At 60.5% G+C, this 22948-nt stretch overlaps 1 protein-coding gene across 1 annotated transcript in view; it reads right to left on the bottom strand.

Moving 5' to 3' along the window:
• Window positions 1-3514: 3514 nt before the first annotated feature.
• The window catches only part of ABTB2 (ankyrin repeat and BTB domain containing 2), a gene marked incomplete at its 5' end in the record, with an annotated part of 136930 nt that continues 117496 nt past the window's right edge, over window positions 3515-22948 (bottom strand). The window contains 14 exons of the mRNA XM_081100433.1: window positions 3515-5010; window positions 6047-6160; window positions 6752-6820; window positions 8848-8938; window positions 9288-9390; window positions 9548-9653; window positions 10043-10221; window positions 11485-11714; window positions 13029-13164; window positions 13351-13447; window positions 15248-15349; window positions 16292-16381; window positions 18670-18835; window positions 20017-20169. Coding sequence (XP_080956559.1) covers window positions 4813-5010; window positions 6047-6160; window positions 6752-6820; window positions 8848-8938; window positions 9288-9390; window positions 9548-9653; window positions 10043-10221; window positions 11485-11714; window positions 13029-13164; window positions 13351-13447; window positions 15248-15349; window positions 16292-16381; window positions 18670-18835; window positions 20017-20169 — 1834 coding nt within the window. The 3' untranslated portion in view covers window positions 3515-4812. The remainder of the gene's footprint in view (window positions 5011-6046; window positions 6161-6751; window positions 6821-8847; window positions 8939-9287; window positions 9391-9547; window positions 9654-10042; window positions 10222-11484; window positions 11715-13028; window positions 13165-13350; window positions 13448-15247; window positions 15350-16291; window positions 16382-18669; window positions 18836-20016; window positions 20170-22948) is intronic.

A 22948-nucleotide genomic window follows, 5' to 3' on the forward strand; every position in this document is an offset into this window, starting at 1 on the left:
CGTTTGCTGAGAGAGGAGAGATGAAAAGAACTCTGATCCGTTTTTCTTAGCGTGCCTGAGCCTGCCTGTCAAAGAGGATCTCCTTGGGAGAGCGGCCGAAAGCAGAGTCAGAATCCCAGGTGGGCTGAGCCACGCGGCCCACGTCCCCAGGGCTGCTCTGCTGGGCCAGGTGCAGGGAGGCGCCCCGAAGCCGACTGCCTGCCTTTGACACTGGCTCTGCCCTGACCCTTTCTGTGACCCCTCCCCGCTGCCTCGTCCACATCTGGAAACGGGAGTGACCATGACAGCACGCGCTTAGCCGGGGTGAGGGGAGAGCCGAGAACAGTGCCTGGCAGACAGCAAGTGCGCGCCACGTTGGAGTTCTGCGGCCCAGAGCGGCAGGGGAGCTGCAGTTACCACCAGTGCTGGCGACTGAATAGGACCGGCTTTGTCCTGCACCCGCCACCTGAGCTAGAAGAGGAGCCCCCCTGGGGAGCAAGGAGCGTGCATTCGCAGTCAGACCGTCCGGCCGCACATCCTCCAGCAGCTTTGCTTCTCAGATGGCCGTCCCTTTTGCACACAGAAAGCAAGCGGATGTTTCGCCTGCTGTGCACAGTCCTGGTCCTTGTATTTGCAAAGCAAATGTTCCCTAAACAGGTCTCTGCACTTCACAGCCGTGATCTTGGGTTCTCCTCCAGACCTGAGAGCACGCCCGCCTCCCCAGGCCTCGCCATCTGGCCCCCAGACAGTGACGTCTGTAAAGCTCGCCATCTCAGGAACTCTCACTTGTGAAATGAATGCTGTCACCAGGACGGGAAGGGGCTGAAGATGCCCCAACAAAGGAGGTTCCTAAGTGGTCTCCATCCCTGCGAGTGGAGCCGGGAGGGGCTGGAGGGGCCGGTGCTGGCCTGCTTCAGTGTCTCCACTGCTCATCTGGCCCGCAGTCCCCAGCGCCCAGGAGAGGACACAGGGGGCTGTGAGGCTGGGGGAGGGGAGGAAGTGAGTGACTGTCACCTTGGAAAATGTGGACTCATTATCTGTGGACTCATTATCTGAGGCCATTACGCCAGCCGCCAGCCCTGGGCCAGCCTCAGGCCTGGAGGAGGGGTGGGGCTGGCATCCCCTCGGGCCCTCCGACCAGAGCGGAGGGGGTGTGGTCATTCTGTAAACAATTGGTTAGAGTTACAGTGTGTGGGTTCTGCAGAGGGTGAGGGTGGGGGGGGCAGAAAAGGGGAGGCTTGGGGCTTTCTGTTGCCTGAGGGGGCTCTGAGGAGACCGCCCAGACTGAAAGGAAAAGGGAGCCCCAAAGCGGGCGGGCCCAGGTGGAGGAAGGCCGGCTCAGTGTTGGCCTTGGGGCCCTGGTTGGACTGGGGCCCGTCTTGGATGAGGAGGCCCAGGCTCCAGCAGCAGAAGTGCGAGCTGGTTGCCCGGGGGACGGCTGCAGTAGGACGGATCCCTCCGTAGAGAGAACAGACGCTCAGCCCCTGGTTTCCCAGAACTCCTGCGAGGAGAATCCACTTCCTCCCCAGCCTGCTGGGCTGAGCGCCTGGAGCTGCTGGAGGGCACCTGGCCCCACACTCGGAGCAGTGCCTGGTAGGAGGCCTGGCCGCCAGGAGAAGGTGAGGTGACCACCTCCATTCCCATTAGAGCCGCCTAGTCCTTTGGGAGGATGTCTGATTTTCCCCTAATTATTGTTTTAAGTGCTCTCAGAAGAGTGTGTTCCTGCTGGCTCAAAGGGGTCCTACACCTTGTAATCTCATCTTTGCTTTAACTTGCCCTCCGTCCAAAAGAGAGAAGGAAATGGCGGAGCCCCATCCAGGACCAGCCTCCTAGGTCTTGCCTTGGGCGAGGGACTTGTGGGGAGGGTGGATGCAGACCCCTGAAGGGCAGCCCCTGCCGATGGGGAGGGCTGGGCCAGGGGCAACCTCCTGCACAGGGCCTCTGCCCGGAGGGTGGTGTCGTGAGCGCTCCTCCTCCCCCTGTCCCCCAGAGGGCGCCATGTGTCCATGCAGGGCCCTCTCCCTACCACTGCCAGGGCCCAGGCTGGGCCTCTAGCTGCCCCATCTGGGCCAAACCCAGTAAAGCTGGGAAAGGGGCATTTCCTGGTATAGACCCCAGGAGGTCTTCATGTTGTCCCCCCATTCCCACAGCCACTCGGTCAGTATTCCCAGTGACCTGAGCAATTTGCTTTCCTCTACAGGCAGGGACCCTGGACTTGTCACCTGAAACAAACTGGGTCCGGGAAACCCTTGGGCCCGAGTCACCGGCTCACTGTCTCTCTCCATTACCAGGTGGCTCAGCAGATTCTGGAGGGACAGGTGCTTACATCCGGCCAGACCAAGATGGAGAAGGCCTGCCCCACCTCACTGGGCCCACAGGTTTGAACTATGCAAGAGTTTACAAGCAACTATTAGGACGACCCCAACAACAGCTCCCACACTGGGGCTAGGGGAGGGGGTCTGGGCTCAGGGGAGATCAGAAAAACCCCTAAACCCCTGTAGGTGTCTTACTGTCATCAGGCCCTGGTCCCTCCAGGCAGACACCTCTGTCCAGTCAGTGGCACATAAGTGCTTAACAAATGGGAACCATCTTATGTTACCAGCTGCCTCATTTGACAGAAGGAAACTAAGACCTAGCAAAGGAAGTTCAGGAAAACCTCGGTGTAAGGGACAGATTCAGGTGAGGGGGTCCCTTAAAGCCGGAAGTCCTTTACATAAGAAAGTAGGTTTACTGATCACGTATGTTAAAAAATTGACGAATCAGTTTATCTTTTTTTACTACATAGGCATGTTTGTAGAATTATAATGTATGAAAAGTTCAGTTTCACAGAAAAGTTCCCTGTATGTATGCTTGATTTTAAATTTATACTGAATAGGCCTAGTCAGTGTGCGCTTTCACCACGAGTAAACGAACGCACCGGCTGGGGCGTGGCTTAGTGCATGGGGCACATGGCGGGACGCCTTGAAACTGCCGAAAGCCAGCCACAGAACGCCAGAACCAGTCACTGTAAGCGATGCGGTGTGGTCACGTGCTAAGCATTTGCTGCACATTGTTTATAAGCGGTGACTCTTGGGTTTAAACATGGAGACTATAGTTGTAGGTATGTAATATTTGTGTCAGTGAAATTACTCGTGTTTTTTCCAACATATGGCTTATTCGCTAAAATTTGTTAAAAGTAACAGTGAATAACAAAAAAGTAGCCCTGTTAATTTAATTATAAACAAGTCTTGGTTAAAAAGCATTTTAAAATTAACAGGATGTTAATTTTCACATGACACACGGATGAGAAGTTTTCTCCTTTAAATCGAGGGTTTCCTGTACTTGTTCCATGCCATGGAGTTGGCAAGGGCAGGACCCAGGCTCAGGTCCTGGGTGAGGCGAGTGGGGGCGGGGGGGGGGGCACTGCAGAGCTTTTGGTGGGTTTTTTCTTCCTGAATGACCAGGGAACCGGCTCTGGGTTCTGGTCCTGCTCCTACGTGGGCTTCTCCCAGTTCTGAACTCTGAGCAGCTCCCCCCGGAGCGATGAGGCCAAGGCCATTGTTCAGGGGGGTTTATTGTTAATAAAACCATGGTACATTTACAATAGTGACATTAATGTACAGTTACAGTATCATACAATATTATAGCAATAAAATACGCCTCTTCCTTTGTACATCCAGCTCAAGCAGCGAGTCGAAAATATTTCCCAGGATCGCAAGCCCCGGCGGCTTTCCAGGCGACCGCGGCGCCACCTGAGTGCCCAGGACTTTAGGTGAATAAATAGTTTCTAAGGTGCGGCCGGACAGCTCAGGAAGGCTACACCCGAGTAGGCTGTCCAGAGCGCCCCCCAGTGTCTGGTCCATAAATATGACGAGTGTCCAGGCCTGACGCTGCGTCTCCGCCCCAGCAGAGCCCGGAGCCTGCAGGTGTCGGCAGGTAGGAGAGGGGAAGCCCTTTCCCCCGAGCCCTCCCCTCTCCCTGGTCCTGCAGTGCCCCGTCCCTTGGCCCCCCGACACCTGCAGCTCCCAGTCCAAATTAAAGGATGGTTCACTTGAGAGATCTGCCTGAGGGTACCCTTAGGGCTCTGCCTCCTGAGCCCACAGAGGCAGCCTGACCCTAGGCCTGGGGTGTCAGGCCCTAAACCCAGCAGCAACAACAGAAGCCGAGGCCACCAGGCTCCGTGGGAAAGCTCGGAAGGCATCAGCTGGGGAACTGCCTTCTACCGCTAACTGAGCAGGTTGGCGGTCCCCAAAAGAGGCCCAGAAACCAAAGAAAACGGAACTCAAAGTGACCCTCTGTGCAGGCCCCCAGGCGGCCCATAGCCAGCCTTTCAAAGGCATGACCTTGAGGAAGTTCAGAGATTGGATATTGAGGAAAAGTATTGGCTTTGGAATGAGATGGCCTGGGGCCCAAACAGAGTGTATCTTCTATACATTCATAGGAGGCCCAGGAGCCAGTCTGAGCTCACCGAGGTCCGGGGTCTGCTGTTCAGAGCAGAGGTGAGTCAGGATCAGCCACCACCGCGAGGGGAGAAGGGGTGCACAGGTGAGTACACAGTGGCTCCGCCTTCTGGCCACAGCTGCCCTCTGCCCGTTACTGGTTGAGCAAACAGCTCTGGGACAGAGGGGTTGAGGGTGCAGCTGCCTAGCGACAGGTGGGCACAGGGCACATCTAACTACCCAGGGGCAGACAGACACCAGAGGATGTCTGAGGAAAGAGGTCCTAGAATGAGCCCTGCCCAGTGGGGCCTGGTACGTCCGTAGGCTCTGGCTACACTCTGTCCAGATGCCCAGGAGCACTCGCTCCCAGCCTATCCCAGCCCAGATGGGGCTGGGGGTGCGGACCCCACCCGCCTCACACCCGGGAAGTGATGTAGACGGAGTGCACGCGCTCAGCCAGGGTGCTCTGCAGGTCCTGCAGCGGGTCCAGGCCCTGCACCTTGCTGCTGCGGCCATAGATGAGCTGCCGGAAGGAGTCCTGCTCCAGCAGGGCCTTCATGTGCTTCAGGAAGAAGCCCTCACAGAACAGAGCCAGTTCGGGGGCGTTGTGGATCTGTGGGGACAGGGAGAAGGGGTGAGACCACAGCCTCGCATGCCCCTCCCCCCCAGGCCAAGGCCTGGGGGGGGGGGGAGCATGTCCTGTCTCTGCAGCTTGAGGTGACACCCCCTTATCGAATTCCTTCCCTAAGCACCTCCTTCAGGTTGGACTGACTGGGTTCCAATCCCAGATGCACCACCGGGAACGTCTCTGGTCTCCTGCCTGTGTCCCACGGGGATGGTGTTGAATGGCCTTATCCCCATTGGATTGGAAGCTCCCTGCTAAGGCCAGGGACGGTCCACTGCTGGCTGGACATGAGGGGTCACGAGGTAGATGCTCAGTAACTCTTTTAACTCGGCAGATACAGGGGGACCGCTCTGGGCGCCAGGTTCGAGGTCACGTCTCCGCAACGCTCTCTTAGGGCTGATGCTCTAGTCTGGGGGATTCAGAGAAGCCAAGGAGCCAAACAAGCAAGGAAACGCCACAGAGTCAGTGCTGGGAGGAAGCGGGTGGGTGGCAGCTGCCTCGTGAGGAGCGGAGCGCGGGAAGGAGCTCCCAGAGGAGGGGTGGTTCTCACAAGAGCAAGAGCGCTGGAGTAGGAACCAGCTGAGGGGAGACAGGCGGCCGGAAGACATGTGGGCAGGGCCCCAGGGGCCTCGGAGACCTTGGTGAGGGTAGGATTTTGTTTGCCTAGAGGCAGTTTAAGGAGAGGAGTGACAGAGGCGGGGGACTGTGGGTGAGCCAGGATGTGTGGAGGGGAGGCCAGCACAGCAGTCGGAGAGGTAATGGTGGAAACAGTGGAGGGAGAGGGCCTCGCTGAGGGAGTTTTTCTTTAAAAAAATCAAATGTAACTCCTGAGTCTGAGCCGGAGGTCATGCTGTTTGCTGAGATGGGGCAGATTAGAGACCAAGTTGAGGAGAAAAGCAAGGCCCCGGGGACTGGATCTGACGCAGGCCCCGCGCTGCATGTGGCCCCACGGGGCAGCGGTGACCTCGGGCGCCTGCGCTTCCTAGCCGGGGCGGAGCGGAGGGCAGGGCGTGCGGGTCCTCACCTTGGCGTACTTGTAGGTGTTGACGGCGCTCTCCACGCTGAGGGTCTGGGAGCACAGGATCTCGCAGTGCCGCTGCAGGGCGTCCAGCTGGAACAGGCTGGCAGCCGACAGCAGCTGTGGGGACAGAGCACCTTGGGCACGTGGGGCCGGGCCTGTGGCCCAGGCATCACAGAACAGCAAGGTGCTGTGTGCAACCAACCTCCGGGGCCCGCCCCCACCAGCAGGACACTCCCAGGGCCTTGGTTTATGGCTGTTCTAAGCCAGCTGAGTATTTGCTGGGACACCCGTGGTGCAGGATGGACAGATGCTGGCTGGGATTTCTGACCTTGGGCGTCTGCAACGCTAAACTACACGCTTTGTCTACATGGCCTTGTAGCCCGGTACCCCGGCAGCAACAGGCCCGTTTTCTAAGAGGGAGGAGGTGAGGGGGAGGCCCAGCCATCTTCTAGTCCTCCAGGGCCGACCACCCCCACTGGGAGTCCCTTCCTAACCCCCAGGTGTGGCCAGGAGGTCAGGCTCCATGGGTGCATCATTCCCCAGCCTCTCAGAAGGGCCCTTCCTGTCACACACAGGACCAGTGGAGAAGCAGGAGGGCCTCACAGAGGCCACCTTCCTCCCCTCATCTCTCCAAAGGCTGAAAGTGGGCTCAAGACCTGACAGGTGGGCACTGGGTCCCGTGCCCGACCGAGCGGGCCAGAGCCTCACCTCCAGGATGTCGGCGGTGGGGATCTGCATGGATTCCGTCCCTCCGTGGTACAGATACTGCATCATCATCTGCAGCGAGAAGAGGTGTGTGAACGCCAAGTGGACCTGAGTGCCCATGTCCCCTGAGTGCCACTCCGGCTGCTCCCTGTGGACCCCAGCCCGGCCCCGTCCACAGATCCTCCAACTCCCGCTCAAGCTGAGACTCCAGTGTGCATCTTCGCTGGAGAGCAACCTCAGAAGTCAGCCCAAGACCTTTCTCTCCTGACTCCCGTCCGGGAGGGTTCCTCGCGCCCAGGAGGGAAGATCTAGTCACAGCCGGACACTGAGGCCCGAGGAGGGAAGCTGGCGTGGCTTAGGCCACTCAGGCCCCGTCACTCCCACACCAGAGTCCCCCCAGTGCACCAGGTACCATGCTGATCACCCCTCCTTTGACCTAAATTCTAAATACGGGGCTGGGACGGAGGGAGGTGGGTCTGAGGGTAGCAGAAGCCGGCCTCGGCTCCCCTGTCTGTGCTGGGACTCCTCGTGGAGGTAGCGCCAGATCTGCGCCCTCCTGGAGTTGTTCCCTTGCAAAGAGAGCACAGAGCTTCCGGAGTCGGCCCGAGGCGATGGGGCCAGCGGGGGAGCTCCGTTCAGTTCTGTGAGGTCGGAGTGGCAGCCCTGCCCTCACGCTGCAGCCTGGGGAGGTCCCAGCTGGAAGGACAGTGTCCCTGGCTGGCTGAAGAAACGGCTCCAGCAGGGAACTGGCAAGCCTGTGAGTAAACAGCTCTGTTAGGACGGGCCCCAGGCTGGGAGGCACCAGTGGGTCTAGGGAAGGAGCCCAGCCTCTGGGGTGAGGAGCAGGGAGGGGGCCTGGCCAGCCCCATGTCAGCCCAGGGCAGGCCCGGGAGACAAGTCCCTCCCCACTGAGGAGTGGGGCTCCCCTGGTGGTCTTCCCACGGCACGTGGTGCCTGCCCCTCACCATCTGGGCACCAGCCAGATGGCTTGGCTATCAGGGCAAAACAAAAGGCCCAGGTGGGCAGGTGAGAGCTCCCAGGATTCTTTGCTAAAAGACAGCCTCAGGGCAGCCCCTCAGCCAGAGGGCCCCTGGGCGTGGGCTGGGAGCTGCAGCTCGCTCCTGGCCTGGAAGGCAGCTGCATGTGGAGAGTTGGTGTTGACAAGGCCCAGCCATCTGTGGTGCCTGGAAGACACTAGAATGCAAGTCCCTAGAAGCCAGACCAGAGCTGCTCCCTTGGGGCCTTGCTGAGGGACTGGTGGCCGCAGGCAGAGGTGGATGAAGTTTGCACAGCCTGGCACTCCCCAGGGAGGATGTCTTCGGGGTGCTCCGGGAAGGGCCCCCTGCTCCCCAACCCCACCTGTCCCACTATTTCACGCCCTGCCTCCTGGAGCCCAGGGGCCCTGTTTCCTGCCGTCTCCCCAGCACCCGGACGAGTGAGGGCACGAGGGAGACGACCATTTCAGATGGGGCTTCTGGGAGACGGGCCTCTCCCTTTAGGTCACGAGCCTGTGCTGTGCAGGGCCAGGACCCCCACACTCGTTGCTTCTGGACCTCAGTCTAGAGACCTGCAGCCGCCACTTTCCAGAAAGGAGCTCTCAGTCCAGCCTGTCTCCTCCCGACCTCGCCTGGCAGCCAGCTGTGGAGCTTCCATTATGCAACCTCTGCTGTTCTCCAAAGCGCAGAGATCAGAAGACCTGCCCTTGATCTCCACCACAGGATGGACTCCTCATGCCCTTTTCTGCTCGGCCAGCACGGCTCGGGGGACTGATGCAGCCGACACCGTGAGTCCCCACCCGTGTGACCACCACCCACCTCAGAGGTCGGGGTTCCGCCCCAGGTTCTGCGTTGCCAGCAGGCGCTTGGGCCACCTCCCTGCTGCGGGAGCTCGCTGAGGCCCGAGGGCTCGCACACGGGCCACGCCTGTTCTCACACGTGTCAGTGTGCCCAGGCCCTGAAGCTACCACTCCACCATGGAACGGCTACCGTGGCCTGGACGCTCCGGCCCGGCCACTGATGCAGCAGGACACGGGCTGCGGTGGAAGGCTGCGACTGACTCGCGGCTGCCCCCCAAAGCGTGCAGCACCGAGACCCACCCACCTGGAAGATGTGGTACTTCATGTCGCTGATCTCGATGGTTTTGCTGCTGTCGCCATCTTGTTCTGATTTATTGGTCATCAGCGTCTTGAACCTGGAGCAAGGGGACGAGACAGGCGGACGTGACTTCCTGTCACTGTGCGCGACGGCACCATCCATCACCTGACCGGTCACCGGGAGAGGGAGCGACTTAGAAGTTACTGCCGTGCTCCCGGAATAATCCTCAGCGAGTGACACTTTACATCTCCCGGCTGACAGCTGGGCCCAGCCCTGCTCTGTCCCCACAGGAATGACCATGACACCTGTGGCCAGAAAACTGACTTTCCATTCCAGAATATTTGTTTTCGAATAAAGACGACCTTGGTGCTCCTGGCCCCATGGCTCCTGTGGGCGGGCGGAGGGGGCTCTGTGATGCACGTTGGTCACCCAGGGGCTGGACCCACCTGTTGGAAGCCGTCACCAGCAGGACTTTATGTGCATAGAACAGCTTGCCCTCCACGAGGAAGGTCACATCTGACATCTCCTTGTTGTTCAGAAAGTGAGGATCTGTGCCGAGGAAAGAAAGAAGGGAGTGACCGAGGAGCCCACCTCCGGGGTGCGAGGGGGTTCAAAGGGAAGAACAGGCCAGGCCCTGGTGCCTGGGGAAGGAGAACAAAGGGGAGAGGGAGGGAGAGGAGGAAGGGCCGTGAGGCAGGGGCCTCACCTAGTCGGGCCGGCAGGGTCTTGCGGATCTCTGGGATGCTGGGGATGGGGCTGCTGCCGTAGCAGTGCGTGAAGATGGCGGCCAGCTGCTGGATGACGGAGTCGTTCTGTGGGAGGCAGAGAGCCCGTTAGCCTGCCCGCGGTGGCGTGTACGTCAAGCTGATTTCAAAAGCCCAGGATTCGAGCAGCCACTGTCTTTTGTTCCTTCTGGATCTGCCTTGGCTCGATGATGCCTATTCCTTCGCCACTGCTTCCCCCGATTGCTTTTCTGGCCAGGCTCCAGCCCAGACAAATGCGTGGCCTCTGCCCTCAGCAGCCAGGCAGCGCAAGTTGGTGTGGGCAGGTGTGCACCTGTGTGCGTGGGGGTGTCCCCGTGTCTGTGTGCCCGTGGTCAGTCTGTGTGTCTACGTGTCTGACCTGTGGTCTGGCTCAGGGCTGCCGGCTCTGGAACGCAGGCCTCCTGAGCTTGGGGTGGGGCCTGCCCGGCGACACTCACCTTGCTGGTCTTGAGGATGTTGAACATGAGCTGCAGGCCCTCGGTGACCAGCTCCTCGTTGTACTCCTCCTCCTTGAGGGAGCCGAAGTCCCGCAGGAGGCTCTGCACCACGGAGTACCGCGACTGGGAGAAGGAGGTCCTCAGGGACTCGATCCAGACGTGCAGCTTCCAGGGGACGCCTGGGCCAGGGAGAAGGGCCGGTGTCATTCCCTGCGAGCACTCCCGCCCAGACCCCCGAGCCCGCCCCACATGACCCCTTTTTGGGCAGGCTGCCTTGGGATGAGCGAGAGCACCCCACCTGGGCCTGGGCCCCACCCTGCGTGCTGAGCACCCTCTCAGCGCAGCCGTGGAAGGAAAGCGCCCGTTCTCCCTGACAGGCCGCCCTGAGGGGTCAGAGGGAATCCAGGTCCTCAGCCCAAATGCAAGGCACCTGGCTCTGAACGTCTGCAGCTCAGCCTGGGGCCACACTGTCCCACTGCCCGTGGGCCTGGAGTTCCGGGGGAGGACGCATTCATTATAAGCAGGACATACGGGCCCCACGCCTGCCTGAAGCCTGAGCTGACCCTGCCCCATCACACGCTTCCACCAGCGCCCAGGGCACGGCTGTGAGTGCGCATCCCATCAGGCGTGTCGGTGGGGCCACAGCAGGTGAAACTGCTTTGTGAAGGTCCTGACAAAACTAGCACTGTGCCCGGTAACTGGAGAGAGAACCGTGGGTCAGAGGGATCGATGGCTTTTCTGGACCCGCTGTAAGTGGCATGAGCATCCTCGGTTGACTGACTGCAGGGGGTGTGATCCACCCCATTTTACATTGAGGATCCCTGGCCGAGTAGCTGGGAGATGGCAGCCCGGCCTCCTGCTCTCTGTCCCGCACTGTGTGTGTGTGTGTGTGTGTGTGTGTGTGGCCCCGTGACAGGAACACGCCGTCTTGTGCTGGGGGCTCACGGTGAGCGGCACCAGGCTGTGCTTCCTGCACGGAGTCGCCTGAGATGAGCATCATCAGCGATGGCCAAGGTGGCCGGCTATGACGCGCCCAGGTCTGTGTGACCGGCGTCCCCGGAGGAGCAGCCATAGCCTGGCAAACCTGGGAATGAGGGAGGCTGGCGAGGGGCCGGAGAGCGTCTAGCTGACCAGAAATGTTGACCTGGTCCTATGAGGCTCACAGTGCTGCCCCTCCCAGGGCCTGACCAGGCCAGTGGAGGCCGAGGGCTCGAGGCAAGACGGGTCCCTGCAGAGGAACTGCCTGGGGCCCAGGGCCTCTCCCGTCCTGGCCGCCCACACCAGGCCTGGGCAGGCCACACCGCCCCACACTCAGCTGCCCTGAGGCCTATCTGCTCGTGGGCCCTGGCCTGCAGGCCTGCTGAAGAGCAGAACGTGAGTGTGAGTGTGTGTGTGTGTGTGTGTGTGTGTGTGTGTGTGTGTGTGCGCGCCCCGGGCCTCACCCAGTGCCCTCAGCTCCATGGTGATGTCCACGTAGCCGTGCTCCGCGCTGTAGTACATGGCCTCCTGCAGGGCCTTCGTGCGGGTCCGGCTCAGCCGCACAGGCCCCTCGCCGCCGCTGCCCTGGCTGGACGCGTCGCTTTCTTCCACGCCCTCGGCCAGGATCTCCTCCAGCGACAGCACATCCGCTTTGGCCTGCTGCGGCTGCGTCAGGAGCTTCCGCAGGACGTTCCTGTGGGCCAGGCACCAAGGGGATGAGGTCCCGCCACGGACGTGTCCACCGAGTGCCCCGCGGCCTGGAGGGCCTGCTGTCCTGGCTGTGTGACCTCAACCATGTTGTTCCACCTCTCTGAGCCCTGAATGCTTGTCTGCAGAACAAGGCGTCGAGCACCCTCTCCAGGAGGTCACCTGGGCCAGTGACAGCCTCAATGCCGAGCCTGACCACAGCAGCCAGAGACAGCGTCCACCTTCCACGGGGTGTCCGCAGCGCAGCCGCGCTCATACGGACTCCCTCCCACTAACAAGAATGTGAAGACGAATGTCGTACAGAATTCGTTCACGTACGAATGTGTAGTGTCAGACCTGCCAGAGCGCGTCCCCCTACACTTGGCACTGAAGCCTGGGAGGTCCTGTGAACATTCATTTAGGGGAGATGCACACACCTGGAGGCCACAGTGGGCAGAAGTGGAGACCCAGGCCCCAGGCTCGTCCCGTCACATCCTGCGGCTCAGGCCTGGGGCGGCTGGGGCAGGGGCAGGACAAAGGTCACCTGGGGGCTCACTTCCTCCTCTCACCCCTCCCCACTGATGGAGGCCAGGCTGTGCCAGGCAGCCCAGCTCACGGCCTGGAGACCTCCTGCAGGACCAGGGGCACTCCAGAGAGTGAGAGGCAGGTGAGGAGGCTGCAGTGGGGGAAATACAGTGCTGGGTGGGTAGAGAGGCCGTGATGTGCAAGCTGGCAGCTGAGGGTGAGGTTGGTTTAGGGGGCGAGTGGGGGCAGGGCCAGCAGGTGCAGAGGGAAAGCCTGGGGGTGGGGGGAGACCGCAGTGAGGGCACAGTCTGGCTCTGAGAACAGTGTTTGGAACGGGAAGCAGGCGTCCACCTGCCCTCAGCCTTCTAATAACCTTCCTGTCTCCCCCTCCCCGGCGCTGCCTAATGGCTCTGCCCTCAGCCTGCTGCCGCCCGTCACCCCTGGGCAGGCGTGGCCCCAGGAGCCCGGCCACCATCTGCCCTGGGCAGGACGTGGCCCCCCTGAGCCCCCGGAGCCTCTGCGTGGCCGAGCCATCTGCTGGGTGGGAGCGTCGGGAGCCACTTGGCTCCAAACCTCCACCGGCACGGAAGGGCCGAGGCCCAGAGGCGGCCCCACAGTCCCAGGCTCCAGTCCCAGGTCTGCCAGGGACCCTCCCGCTTCTGGGCCCCTGTGCCGGATCCCCTTTCTGGTTTGGAGAGATCTCCAGCCAAGCTCTTCTGCTCCCCACTGGGGAATCCAGGCTCCCGAGACCTGGTCTGTGCCCCCCCATCACGGTGGGCAGGAACCCAGCGGGTACCTGTGGCCGTGGGCCGCCGAGTGGCTGAAGCAGTTCATGTCCTCGTGGAGGGAGGAGGCCATGCCGTTGGCCTCGAGCATGCTGAGGAGGGGGTCCGCGCCTCGGCTCAGCAACAGGCTGACCAGCTCGTAGTTCCCTAAGGGACAAGGCGGACTGAGCACGTGCCCACCATGCACTGCACTGTGCCAGACCCGCCTGGGCATCGGGCACGGCGATGCGGCCAGAGGGCCCAGCGGAGGGGCTTCAAGGTCCATGTGTGGGGGTGACATGGGGAGGGGCAGTTGGGGATTCTTGCTGGGCGGGCAGGGCAGCATGTACCTACCAGCCGCAGAGGCGAGCTGCAGGGGCGTCTCCGCGTAGCTGTCCTCGCCGCTGTTCACCGCTGAGCCCTCCACGTGGGCGCCGGCGTCCAGCAGCAACTGTCGGGGCACAGGGAGGACACGTAAGGGCGGGGGACTAGGGGGCATGTGCCTCAGGAGGCTGTGGGGTCGGGCTCCACCCAGCTCACCCAGCAGCCGAGGAACCAGAATGGCAGAACTCCAGGTGCCCCTCAGGGCTCCATGTTTCTAGAATCTTCGCCTCCACCCTGCGGCCTTGGCCCAAGCCCCTAAGCTGGGGGACCTCTGAGCTATTCCTGCAGTGACCCTCCAAGAACTCATGCAGATGAGCAGCACAGAAAGTACTGAGGGAAATGGGGGCTCTGGGAGGCAGCAGAGATGTGGGGAGGCCTGGGGGTCAGAGTCCGAAAGAGCCGAGTGCTAGTGCAGGCAGCTCAACCCTGAGCCTCAGCCTTCCTCATCCGGGAAATGGGAGGGGACCGCTCGCAGCATTGCTGGGATTGAGTGAAATGGGGCGCCCTCTCTGCAGGGGCTCAGTGACCGGTGAATCTCGGCGTTCTCATCAGGTTCAGTGAGCTCCCCGAGGCTGGGAATTGGTGGGGCTGTGGGACCTCCTTGCTGCCTAGGACACCAGGAGGCCTCCCCAATCTGGGCAGGCCTTGCCAGGGGCCACGGGGCAGGGTTAACAGATACCAGGCCGTTCCAGCTGAGCTGGGCCAGCTTTGCCTTGGGCAGGGTTGGCGTCTGCACGACTCCACCAGGTGACTCTGAGCTCCTCCTCACCTTTCCTGACCGGCCGCTCTGGAGGGAGCCACCTCCCCGCCTCCACCCAAGGATTCTGGAGACCAAACCCTCCTCAGAGCCTGTGCTTGGCAGAGTCTGGGGAAACCCCGCCTGCCTCTCCCCTGGAGACCAGGTGGGGGGGCCAGGCTGACCCCAGCCTTCACTGCAGTGTGTGCAGAGCTGGGGTGCCGTCAGCAAGAAACCAGTCAGGCACCAGTGCCAGAGCCCGTGCACCAAGGCGGCAGGAGTGGGGCACTGCCCATTGGGGCGAAACTGGGCACCAGACCAGGCAAGCCTGGGCCAGGCTGGACCTGTGCTCAGGTCCTCAGGAGGCACAACCAAGAAGCAGGCAGATGTGGCAGCCGGCCTGGTACCCGTCCGTTACCGAGTGCCCTACAGGCCAGGCTGCGAGGACGATGGTGAAGAGGCTGGACATGGCCCTGCCCTCAGAGGACTCACACTCTAGTGGACAGCGAAGGTGTTACATGACCTCCCGGGAAGGAGTGTCAAATCCTGGAGGAGCAAAGGAGTCTGGGAGTCGAGCGGCAATGTGGCTGGGTTCGATGCTGCTCTGCCACAGCTTCCCCTTCTAGGCCCGAATCCACACCTGTCCCAGCTACTGAGCCAAGGTGGCCAACAACAGGGCTTGGCTCGACAGGTGAGTCTTGCCTCCGGAAAGTGGCACACTGGGCCGTTAACGGGGAGAGGCAGACCTGGGAGGGCGCCGTGACACAGAGGCAGCTCTGTGGGAGTTCATGAGGGCGTAGAAAAAGCGAGGGATCAGAATAATGATGGAGAGAGAACAGCACATGGGCACAGATTCCAACAGGCCCTGAGACTCACCCAGAGACATGGAGATGCCAGGCAGGCCCGGACTGCTTGGACCTGGGCCTTGTTCCTGAACCGCCCCCCGGCCCCTGTCCCCCTATCCTCACACTAAGTCCTCTCCTCGAGACAAACCAGGTGGGGCTCTGCCTGCCGACCAGGTACTTAAGCAGCACCTCTGGTATCCCAGATCCGAGGCAACGGCTCACTCCTTGAGGCTGAGGCTATGCTTGGGGCCCAGCCCATGGCACTGCACACCTGGCAGGAGCTCACCTGAACCACAGAGATGTGTCCATGCAGCACAGCAAATGTCAGCGCAGTCCAGTGCCGGCTGTCGGGGTGAATGGAGGGGTGCCTGGGAGAGTTGCTAGGAACCTGGGAAAATACCACAAACGATCAATGTTTCTGGGTGAGTGACATTCCCGGGCAGGTCACACAGGCACCTGAGTGAGCGAAGGGGGTACCCTGCAGGGATGGTGACTAGGAATTAACTCGGGTGCTTTCCACATTCCATTGGTAATGTCTCCCTGGAGCACCCTATGGACAAGGCTCAAAAGGATGCTCAATTAGTGATGTCTGCCCTGGGCAGAGGGAGCACTTGATGCCTCAGAGCAGGGGTCCTCAAACTACGGCCCGCGGGCCACATGTGGCCCGCCGAAAACCTTTATCCGGCCCACCGGGTGTTTTTGCCACCGCTGTGTGCATAAGAATTTGTTCATAGTTTTTTTTTTTTAAACTATAGTCCGGCCCTCCAATGGTCTGAGGGACAGTGAACTGGCCCCCTGTTCAAAAAGTTTGAGGACCCCTGCCTCAGAGGAAGGCAGAGCCAGAAGCACTTGGGGATAGGGATTAGGTCAGCCATGGGCAAACTACGGCCCGCGGGCCGGATCCGGCCCGTTTGAAATGAATAAAACTAAAAAAAAAAAAAAAAAGACCGTACCCTTTTATGTAATGATGTTTACTTTGAGTTTATATTAGTTCACACAAACACTCCATCCATGCTTTTGTTCCGGCCCTCCGGTCCAGTTTAAGAACCCATTGTGGCCCTCGAGTCAAAAAGTTTGCCCACTCCTGGATTAGGTTGATAAAAGGTAAAAGGCACCAGCAGGATTGTGGCCATTCTCTCCTCTCAACTCCCCCACTTAGCACCCTCCTCTCAGAAAGCCCAAATCTTTGCTAACTGTGATTGCCATGCACCTTGGATTTCCAGTCCTGAGATACCTCTACCCAGTTGTTCAAAACTCTGCGGCTGATGGAGACCCTGGGGTGCTCTCTTGCTGGGCTAGGGGCCTGGGTGTGGCTCTGGGGCTTACACACCTGGATGTCCAAGTTTGCTCCAGCATCGATCAACATCTGGACCATGGCTTCGTCCCCAGCAGCACAGGCGTACATCAGCGGCGTCATACCCTACGGGAGCCAAAGGCAGAAGCGAAACTATCAGGAAGCAGAACAGGGGGACGTATTCCACAGGCCTCTGCCTCAGAACCACAGATCCAAGGGTCCTGCTTCCCCTGCTGCTCATCCGAGCGATCCTGTGCCTGGTGCTGGCCTCCCCTGGGCCTGCTGGGCACGCGGCACCGGGAGGGCAAGGAGGGGCATTTCCACGAGCACAGGCCGTGGGGCCAGACGCAGGTGCGAGGCCTCCTCTGCCTCGGGGAGCTGTAAACTTTGTATGCAAGTTACTTGTACCCCTCTGTGCCTGTTTATCTTTTTTTTAAATTTAATCTTTTAAAATATGTTTTTATTGGTTTTTGGAGAGAGGAAAGGAGAGGGTGAGAGCGAGAGAGACATCGGTTGCCTCCTGCACTCCTCCCACTGGGGATTGAGCCAGCAACCCGAGCACGTGCCCTGATTGGGAATGGAACCGTGACCTCTTGGTGCATGGTCCAGCGCTCAGCCTCACACGAGTGACACAGGGCTGGGCAGTTTCTGCATCTTTAGAATGGGAAGAGCATTCCTCACAGGGTGGGGGTAAAGAGTATGAACTACTCTGTACAAATTGCTTGCTACAGGTGGGATTACCTTGCCTGGGCTAAGTAATTAACACAGCACTATCACTGCTGCTACATTGAACGGCCATCGCCCCGCCCACCCAAGCCCTGTGCGCGCCGATCACCCTGTGAGCGGTTTACATGCATTATCTCATTTAGTCGCCATGACACCCCAGCTAGGAGGCTCTGTTCTTGTCCCATTTTACAGGTGAGGGGCAGAGGGGGATTACGTGCCCACAGCCTCACACGAGTGACACAGGGCTGGGACGAAAGCCAGGACCCGGGCTGTGAAGCTCACCCTCTGCAGCGTCTCCTGGGAGGTGGAGATGCTTTACCGCAACGTCTCGTGCTCCTGAGACGTTCGAGCTCTCCCGGAAGCTGAGGCCCAGCCCTCCCGGGGTGCAGGCGGGTGGCGCACGGCTGCCTCCTGGCCGAACCCTTCTCCGGGGCCGGTAACAGCAGAGGCCGCGGTGGGAAGAGCTATTCCTCAGCTGGATCCTGGCAAGCGCTTGCCTGGAGCCCGCGCTGTTATTTATTAGGTTATTTGTGTGTAGACAACATCCCCTGGCCTCGTAAATCCGTGCCTCGTGCCCAGAGATACAGAAATGGCCTGAGATTAATCACGGCGCGGGGCTGTCTGCCCACAGGTCACTGTAAACACCAAGGCCGAGGGACACGCAGGACCGGCCTCGGAGACACGCCACCGCCGCAGCGGGGACTCGGCGTCGTTTCACCCCCCGCACGCCTGGCTGCCTCCCCCGCACACGCCTCCCCTGCACACGCCTCCCCCGCACACGCCTCCCCGCACACGCCTGGCTGCCTCCCCCGCACACGCCTCCCCTGCACACGCCTCCCCCGCACACGCCTGGCTGCCTCCCCCGCACACGCCTCCCCGCACATGCCTCCCCCGCACACGCCTCCCCGCACACGCCTCCCCGCACATGCCTCCCCCGCACACGCCTCCCCGCACACGCCTCCCCCGCACACGCCTCCCCGCACATGCCTCCCCCGCACACGCCTCCCCGCACACGCCTCCCCCGCACACGCCTGGCTGCCTCCCCCGCACACGCCTCCCCCGCACACGCCTCCCCGCACACGCCTCCCCCGCACACGCCTGGCTGCCTCCCCCGCACACGCCTCCCCGCACACGCCTCCCCCGCACATGCCTGGCTGCCTCCCCCGCACGCGCCTGGCTGCCTCCTCTGCACGCGCCTCCCCCGCGCACGCCTCCCCCGCACACGCCTGGCTGCCTCCCCCGCACGCGCCTCCCCCGCACACGTGCACACGGGTTCGAGTCTGAGGCAGGCCCGGAGCCCTGTGGGAGAAGCTCCTTTTTCTGGGTCGGCCCGTCCCTACTTGAGGAGCATGAAGCGGCTAAACCGAAAGGTGCTGACTAACAGACTCCAGGGATCGTCGTCAGCATGTGGACAACAACACCCAGAACGACCGCTTCCCGAGCACTGGCCATGTGCCAGGGGCCAGGTCCCGCCGTGACCCTGCGGGGCAGCACCGTGATCCCCGAGGTGGAGGGGAGGGTGCGGAGGCTGAGAGAGGAGCTTGTCCCCGTGCCACGCTGTGACATGGCGCCCAAGCCCAGGTGTGCCTGAAGCCACAGGCCGGGCCTCGAGAGGAAGACGCTCCCCGCCCGCCCCCCACCTCCCATCCCCCCCAAGCTGCCCGCACAGAGGAGCTCTCCGAACGCACCTGGTCGTCCATGGTGTTGACCCCGTCCGGGCCCAGGGCCGCGATCGCCTGGTGGATGAGGTCCGTCCTGCCGCAGTTGAGCATGCGGAAGCCCAGGTCCTGGCTGAACTTCTCCGTAGCCGCTCGGGCATCCAGCCTCCGGAAGGAGCTGAAGCAGCACTCGGGTCTGCGCAGGAAAGACCGGCGTGTGTGAGCGTGGCCGTGTGGGGACGCTCTGCCCGGACACCGACTCGCACGGAGCCGTGACACAGCTGTGCCCGGCGGGCGGGCGGACGGGGTGGGTGGGGAGGACCGGGAATGGCCAGCGGAGCAGCAGTGACTGGCCTGGTCGTGCTCAGTGACACGAGCACACACACTCCTGCTGGTCTATGGCCATGTTACAGAAGTGCTCTGAGCTCCGGGGAACGGTCCATGGCCGGGAAACAATGTGCCCTCTGGAATGATCTCCCGGGGCTGCCCGAGGAGCTGGCCTGGCTGGGGCCACGGAGAAGGCCTCGCCGGGGTGGTGGCCAAGTCCCAGTTCTGAGCATTACAGTCTCTCCCCTCGAGGCTTCTTGGTGAGGCCAGAGGACGGAAGAAATGACAGGGAGCGGCCAGAGCCCCAGTGCCATCGAGCACCCTACCAAGGGGACTCCCAGGAAGCCCAGCACCTCCGCAGGGCACCGCGGGCTTCCAGAGGGCAGCTCGGCTGCAGCCGTGTGAGGCCAAAGTGTCGAGAGCGTAACTTCCAGAAGGAGAGCGGGCGTCCGCCATGAAGACAGAGGAGGCCAAAACTAGGGTTTGGGCCGGTCAAAAACAGCAACAAAAGATGCAAGGCTCTCACGGGCCAAGCACGGCCACACGGACCTTCCCTGGGGCCTGGAGACCCACCCAAGAGAGGCACATCAGAAGGAAACGAAGAGCCCTTGCCGGGGCCACATGGACCTCCGTTCAAATCGGGGCACGGCCACCTGGCTGACCGGGTGCCTAGGGGCAAATCACCTCAGCTTCTCCACCTGTCACATGGGCACTATAATACCCTTTCCCTCTAGCGCTGCCATAAGGACCGAGTGATGCACATAAAAGGAAGGGCCCAGCATAGCGCCTGCATAGGACGTGCTCAAGCAAATGGCAATTACAGGAAGAGAGGAGAGGACCCACTTCCGCCGCCACCCCCAAATATCCCAGAGCGCCAGACGGTGAGAGCTCGCCTGCCCTAACCCAAGGGTGCTCTGGGTACCAGACCCACGGCTGTAGGAGAGGCACCCAGAACGACAGCTCTAACAGGCTCCAGGAGACGAGGGAGGGGGTGGCCAGGGGTGGCACGGGAGCCGGGGCCCTCCCGCCTCGCTCCCCCTGATCCCGTACTTGAGCTGCCGGGGCTCGCAGTCCAGGCCGGGCAGCAGCAGCCGCGCCGCCTGCCGGATGTCGCCGCTGTCCACGGTGAGGCTGCGCCGGTGCTCTGCGTAGGTGATGGCCACGCGCATCCACTCCATCAGCGGGGGCAGCAGCATGAAGGGCCTGCGAGGCAGCAGAGAGAGGGTCAGGCCCAGGCTCTTGCCTTTCACCAGGACACACCAGACCACGGGCGCTCAGGGTTCCAAGCCCACCGACCCGTTCCTGCCTCCTCCTGAGCACGAACCAGCTCACCTCTGCCCATCCAGATACCACTGATCCTTCAAGGCTCAGCTCCGGAAACCTCCCCAGACCCCTGTCTCCAGAGGAAACAGTCCCCTCCTGCTCCAGGGCCCCTCACAACTCTCTTCCGACAGCCAATGCGTCTCCTCCTGACGGAGGCTCCCGCTTGGGGAAGAGCCTCCCTCATCCCTGCTTTCTCCAAGCCACGCCCAGCACAGCCCGCACACAGGCCCCCAGGAAACATCTGCTGAAGGCTGAGCATCAGGAGCTCAGTCTAGGGCACCCAAGTTCTCAGCTTGGGACCGAGCCCTGTTTCTGCCCAGATAAGAATGGCCTATGATTTCCAAGGGTGTGATGCTCACGCGTCAGAGTGGGAAGCCAGGAATCCACGGGGAACGTACAGATTCTAAAAGGACTGACAATCCATTTGTGAATGACCCCTGTTTGATTACAAGTGTCCACTTGAATTCCCGCTCAAATATTTCTGGGTTTTACAGTTCTCCCATGATAATGCTGCAAGGCAAGCTCAAAGGCACACTTGTACGCATCAGTCCTTTTCATCCAAGGGGAAGGTTTCACCTAAGCCACCAGCACCGGGAATGAAGTGTAAATGAGAAAAGACTTGGGGGATTTGCCAGCCATCTTTCCCCATCGTGGCCAGCAGCCAAGACAAAGCCCGAAGTGCAGCTGCTCAGGTGGCATCTCCCAGCCGCATGCGGGGAAATCCAGAGGGAACTTGGGAAATCGTGAAGTCTAGTCAGATGGGGCCGCGATTCATTCTGTTTCGGGCCCCTCACAGCCTGGCACATGAAAAAAATTCAGCGTCGATAACCTCGGTGGCAGACGCTGGGGACGGGCTCATTTGGCCTCTAGTTCTCACCCGCGGACAAGCTGTGTCCTCCTCAGAGTCACTCCTGGAGGCTCAGCCTCGAGCCTGCTCCTGAGCCGTTCCGGTGATTCTGTTGGTGCCCAAATCCCTGTGTTAAATCTCTTCCTGCTTGAAACACCTAGGGTGGTTTCTGCTTCCTGAACTGAACACTGATTAATATTCCCAACATGCAGAAACCCCCTGGGTCAAGGTGGTTCCTCTGCCTCTGGGGTGGTGACTGGTGGCCACCTGCCCCCAAACTGACCTCTTCAGGCCTTTCTCCTTGGCCTACCCGCCCCCCGGGCCCGTGGTCCATTGGAAAGTAAGATGACAAGCAATTCATGGGTTTTCTCGGTAACGTGCTACCCTTGGCCTGTGGGTTCCTGGTCACTATTTCCTTTCCGGTAATTTCAAGCCCACTGGGCATGCTGAGAAGCGCTGGCCTGCTTCACTGGACATTCTGGAAAACCCCATAAAAACTCCCTGGGCCGCAGCTGCGCCCTGACTCCAGGGTGAAGGGGCCCCGGAGGAGAAGGCTGGGATGGCTGATGTTTGCGTCCTCCCCAGCGTCTCTGCTGTGCTCCCTCCCAAAGAAAAAGGCTGTGTCCCTCGGCTGCGCCCGGCGAAGCCTCTCAGTGCCAGCGTGCACGTGTCTGCAGGGCCAGGGCCCGAGAGCAGGGCAGGGTGAAGGCACCCTGCCGGTCTGGCAGCCGTTCCCAGAGCTTCGGTCTCAGGATCCCCTTCGATCTCTTACAAATGATGGAGGCCCCTCAAGAGCTCTTGTTCGTGCTATCCTATTGATAACTACTGTGTCAGAAATTGAAACTGAGAAAATGTTACAACATCTGAATACACCAGCTCAGATCCCATCAGATGTCAGTGAGAAATAACAAAACTGCGTGTCACATGCCTCCGGAAACACTCTTGAACCCTCATAAGAAACTGAGAGTGAAAGGCAAGTAACACGTCATAATGAAAATAATCTTGGCCCTCTGAGCTCCCGGAAAGTCTGACACCCCAAGCTCCCCGGCCCCATTGGCGGAACTGCTGCCTTAGATGAACGTGGCAGATCCGAGACAGGCTGCCCTGGGCTGGCAGGAGCAATGGGTGTGGGCTGGACTCGGGCCCTGTGGGCACGCGGTCTAGCTCGCCCTGGAATGGCGCATGGTTTGCACGCATCTGAGGGTCCTACACGTGTGCCTTCTCTGCCGCATCCTCACTGGGAGAAAGTTCCAGTGTCCTGTGAACTGGCTGTGCAGCCTGGGGCAGATCATTACTCTCCTTAGCTTCTTTTTCTACTAAAGAAGGGTGTTTTTCACCCACAGATATGTTTATTGATTTTTCAGAGAGGAAGGAAGGGGTCTGGGGAGAAACATGGATGTGAGAGAGAAGCTTCGATCAATTGCTGCCTGTACACGCCCCAACCAGGGATCGAACCTGTAACCTGGGTGTGTGCCCTGATCAGGAATGGAACCCACACCTTTTGTTTACAGGAGGACAGTGTTTCTATTTTCCATTGTGGAGCCCTTCTGCTGTTACTTCACAGACTGTCCAGTGACCAAGAGCATGGCCTCTGCAGGGAGACTCCTGGGTGGGGATCCAGTGCAAGTTCCCTCACCTCTCTCAGCCTCAGTGCCCCATCTGCAAAATGGGTACAACTCCTAGGACCACCTCACAAGCAATACGTCTGTGTTTGGCATATGGTAAGTTCTTGGTAAAGGTTAACTGTTATTGCTATTTTAGTGTCTGTTGATAGACAAAGTACATAATAGTAACAACAACAACAAAAGGTTA

Source organism: Myotis nattereri (assembly GCF_964212035.1).
Source record: "Myotis nattereri genome assembly, chromosome: 9".
Classification (NCBI taxonomy): domain Eukaryota; kingdom Metazoa; phylum Chordata; class Mammalia; order Chiroptera; family Vespertilionidae; genus Myotis; species Myotis nattereri.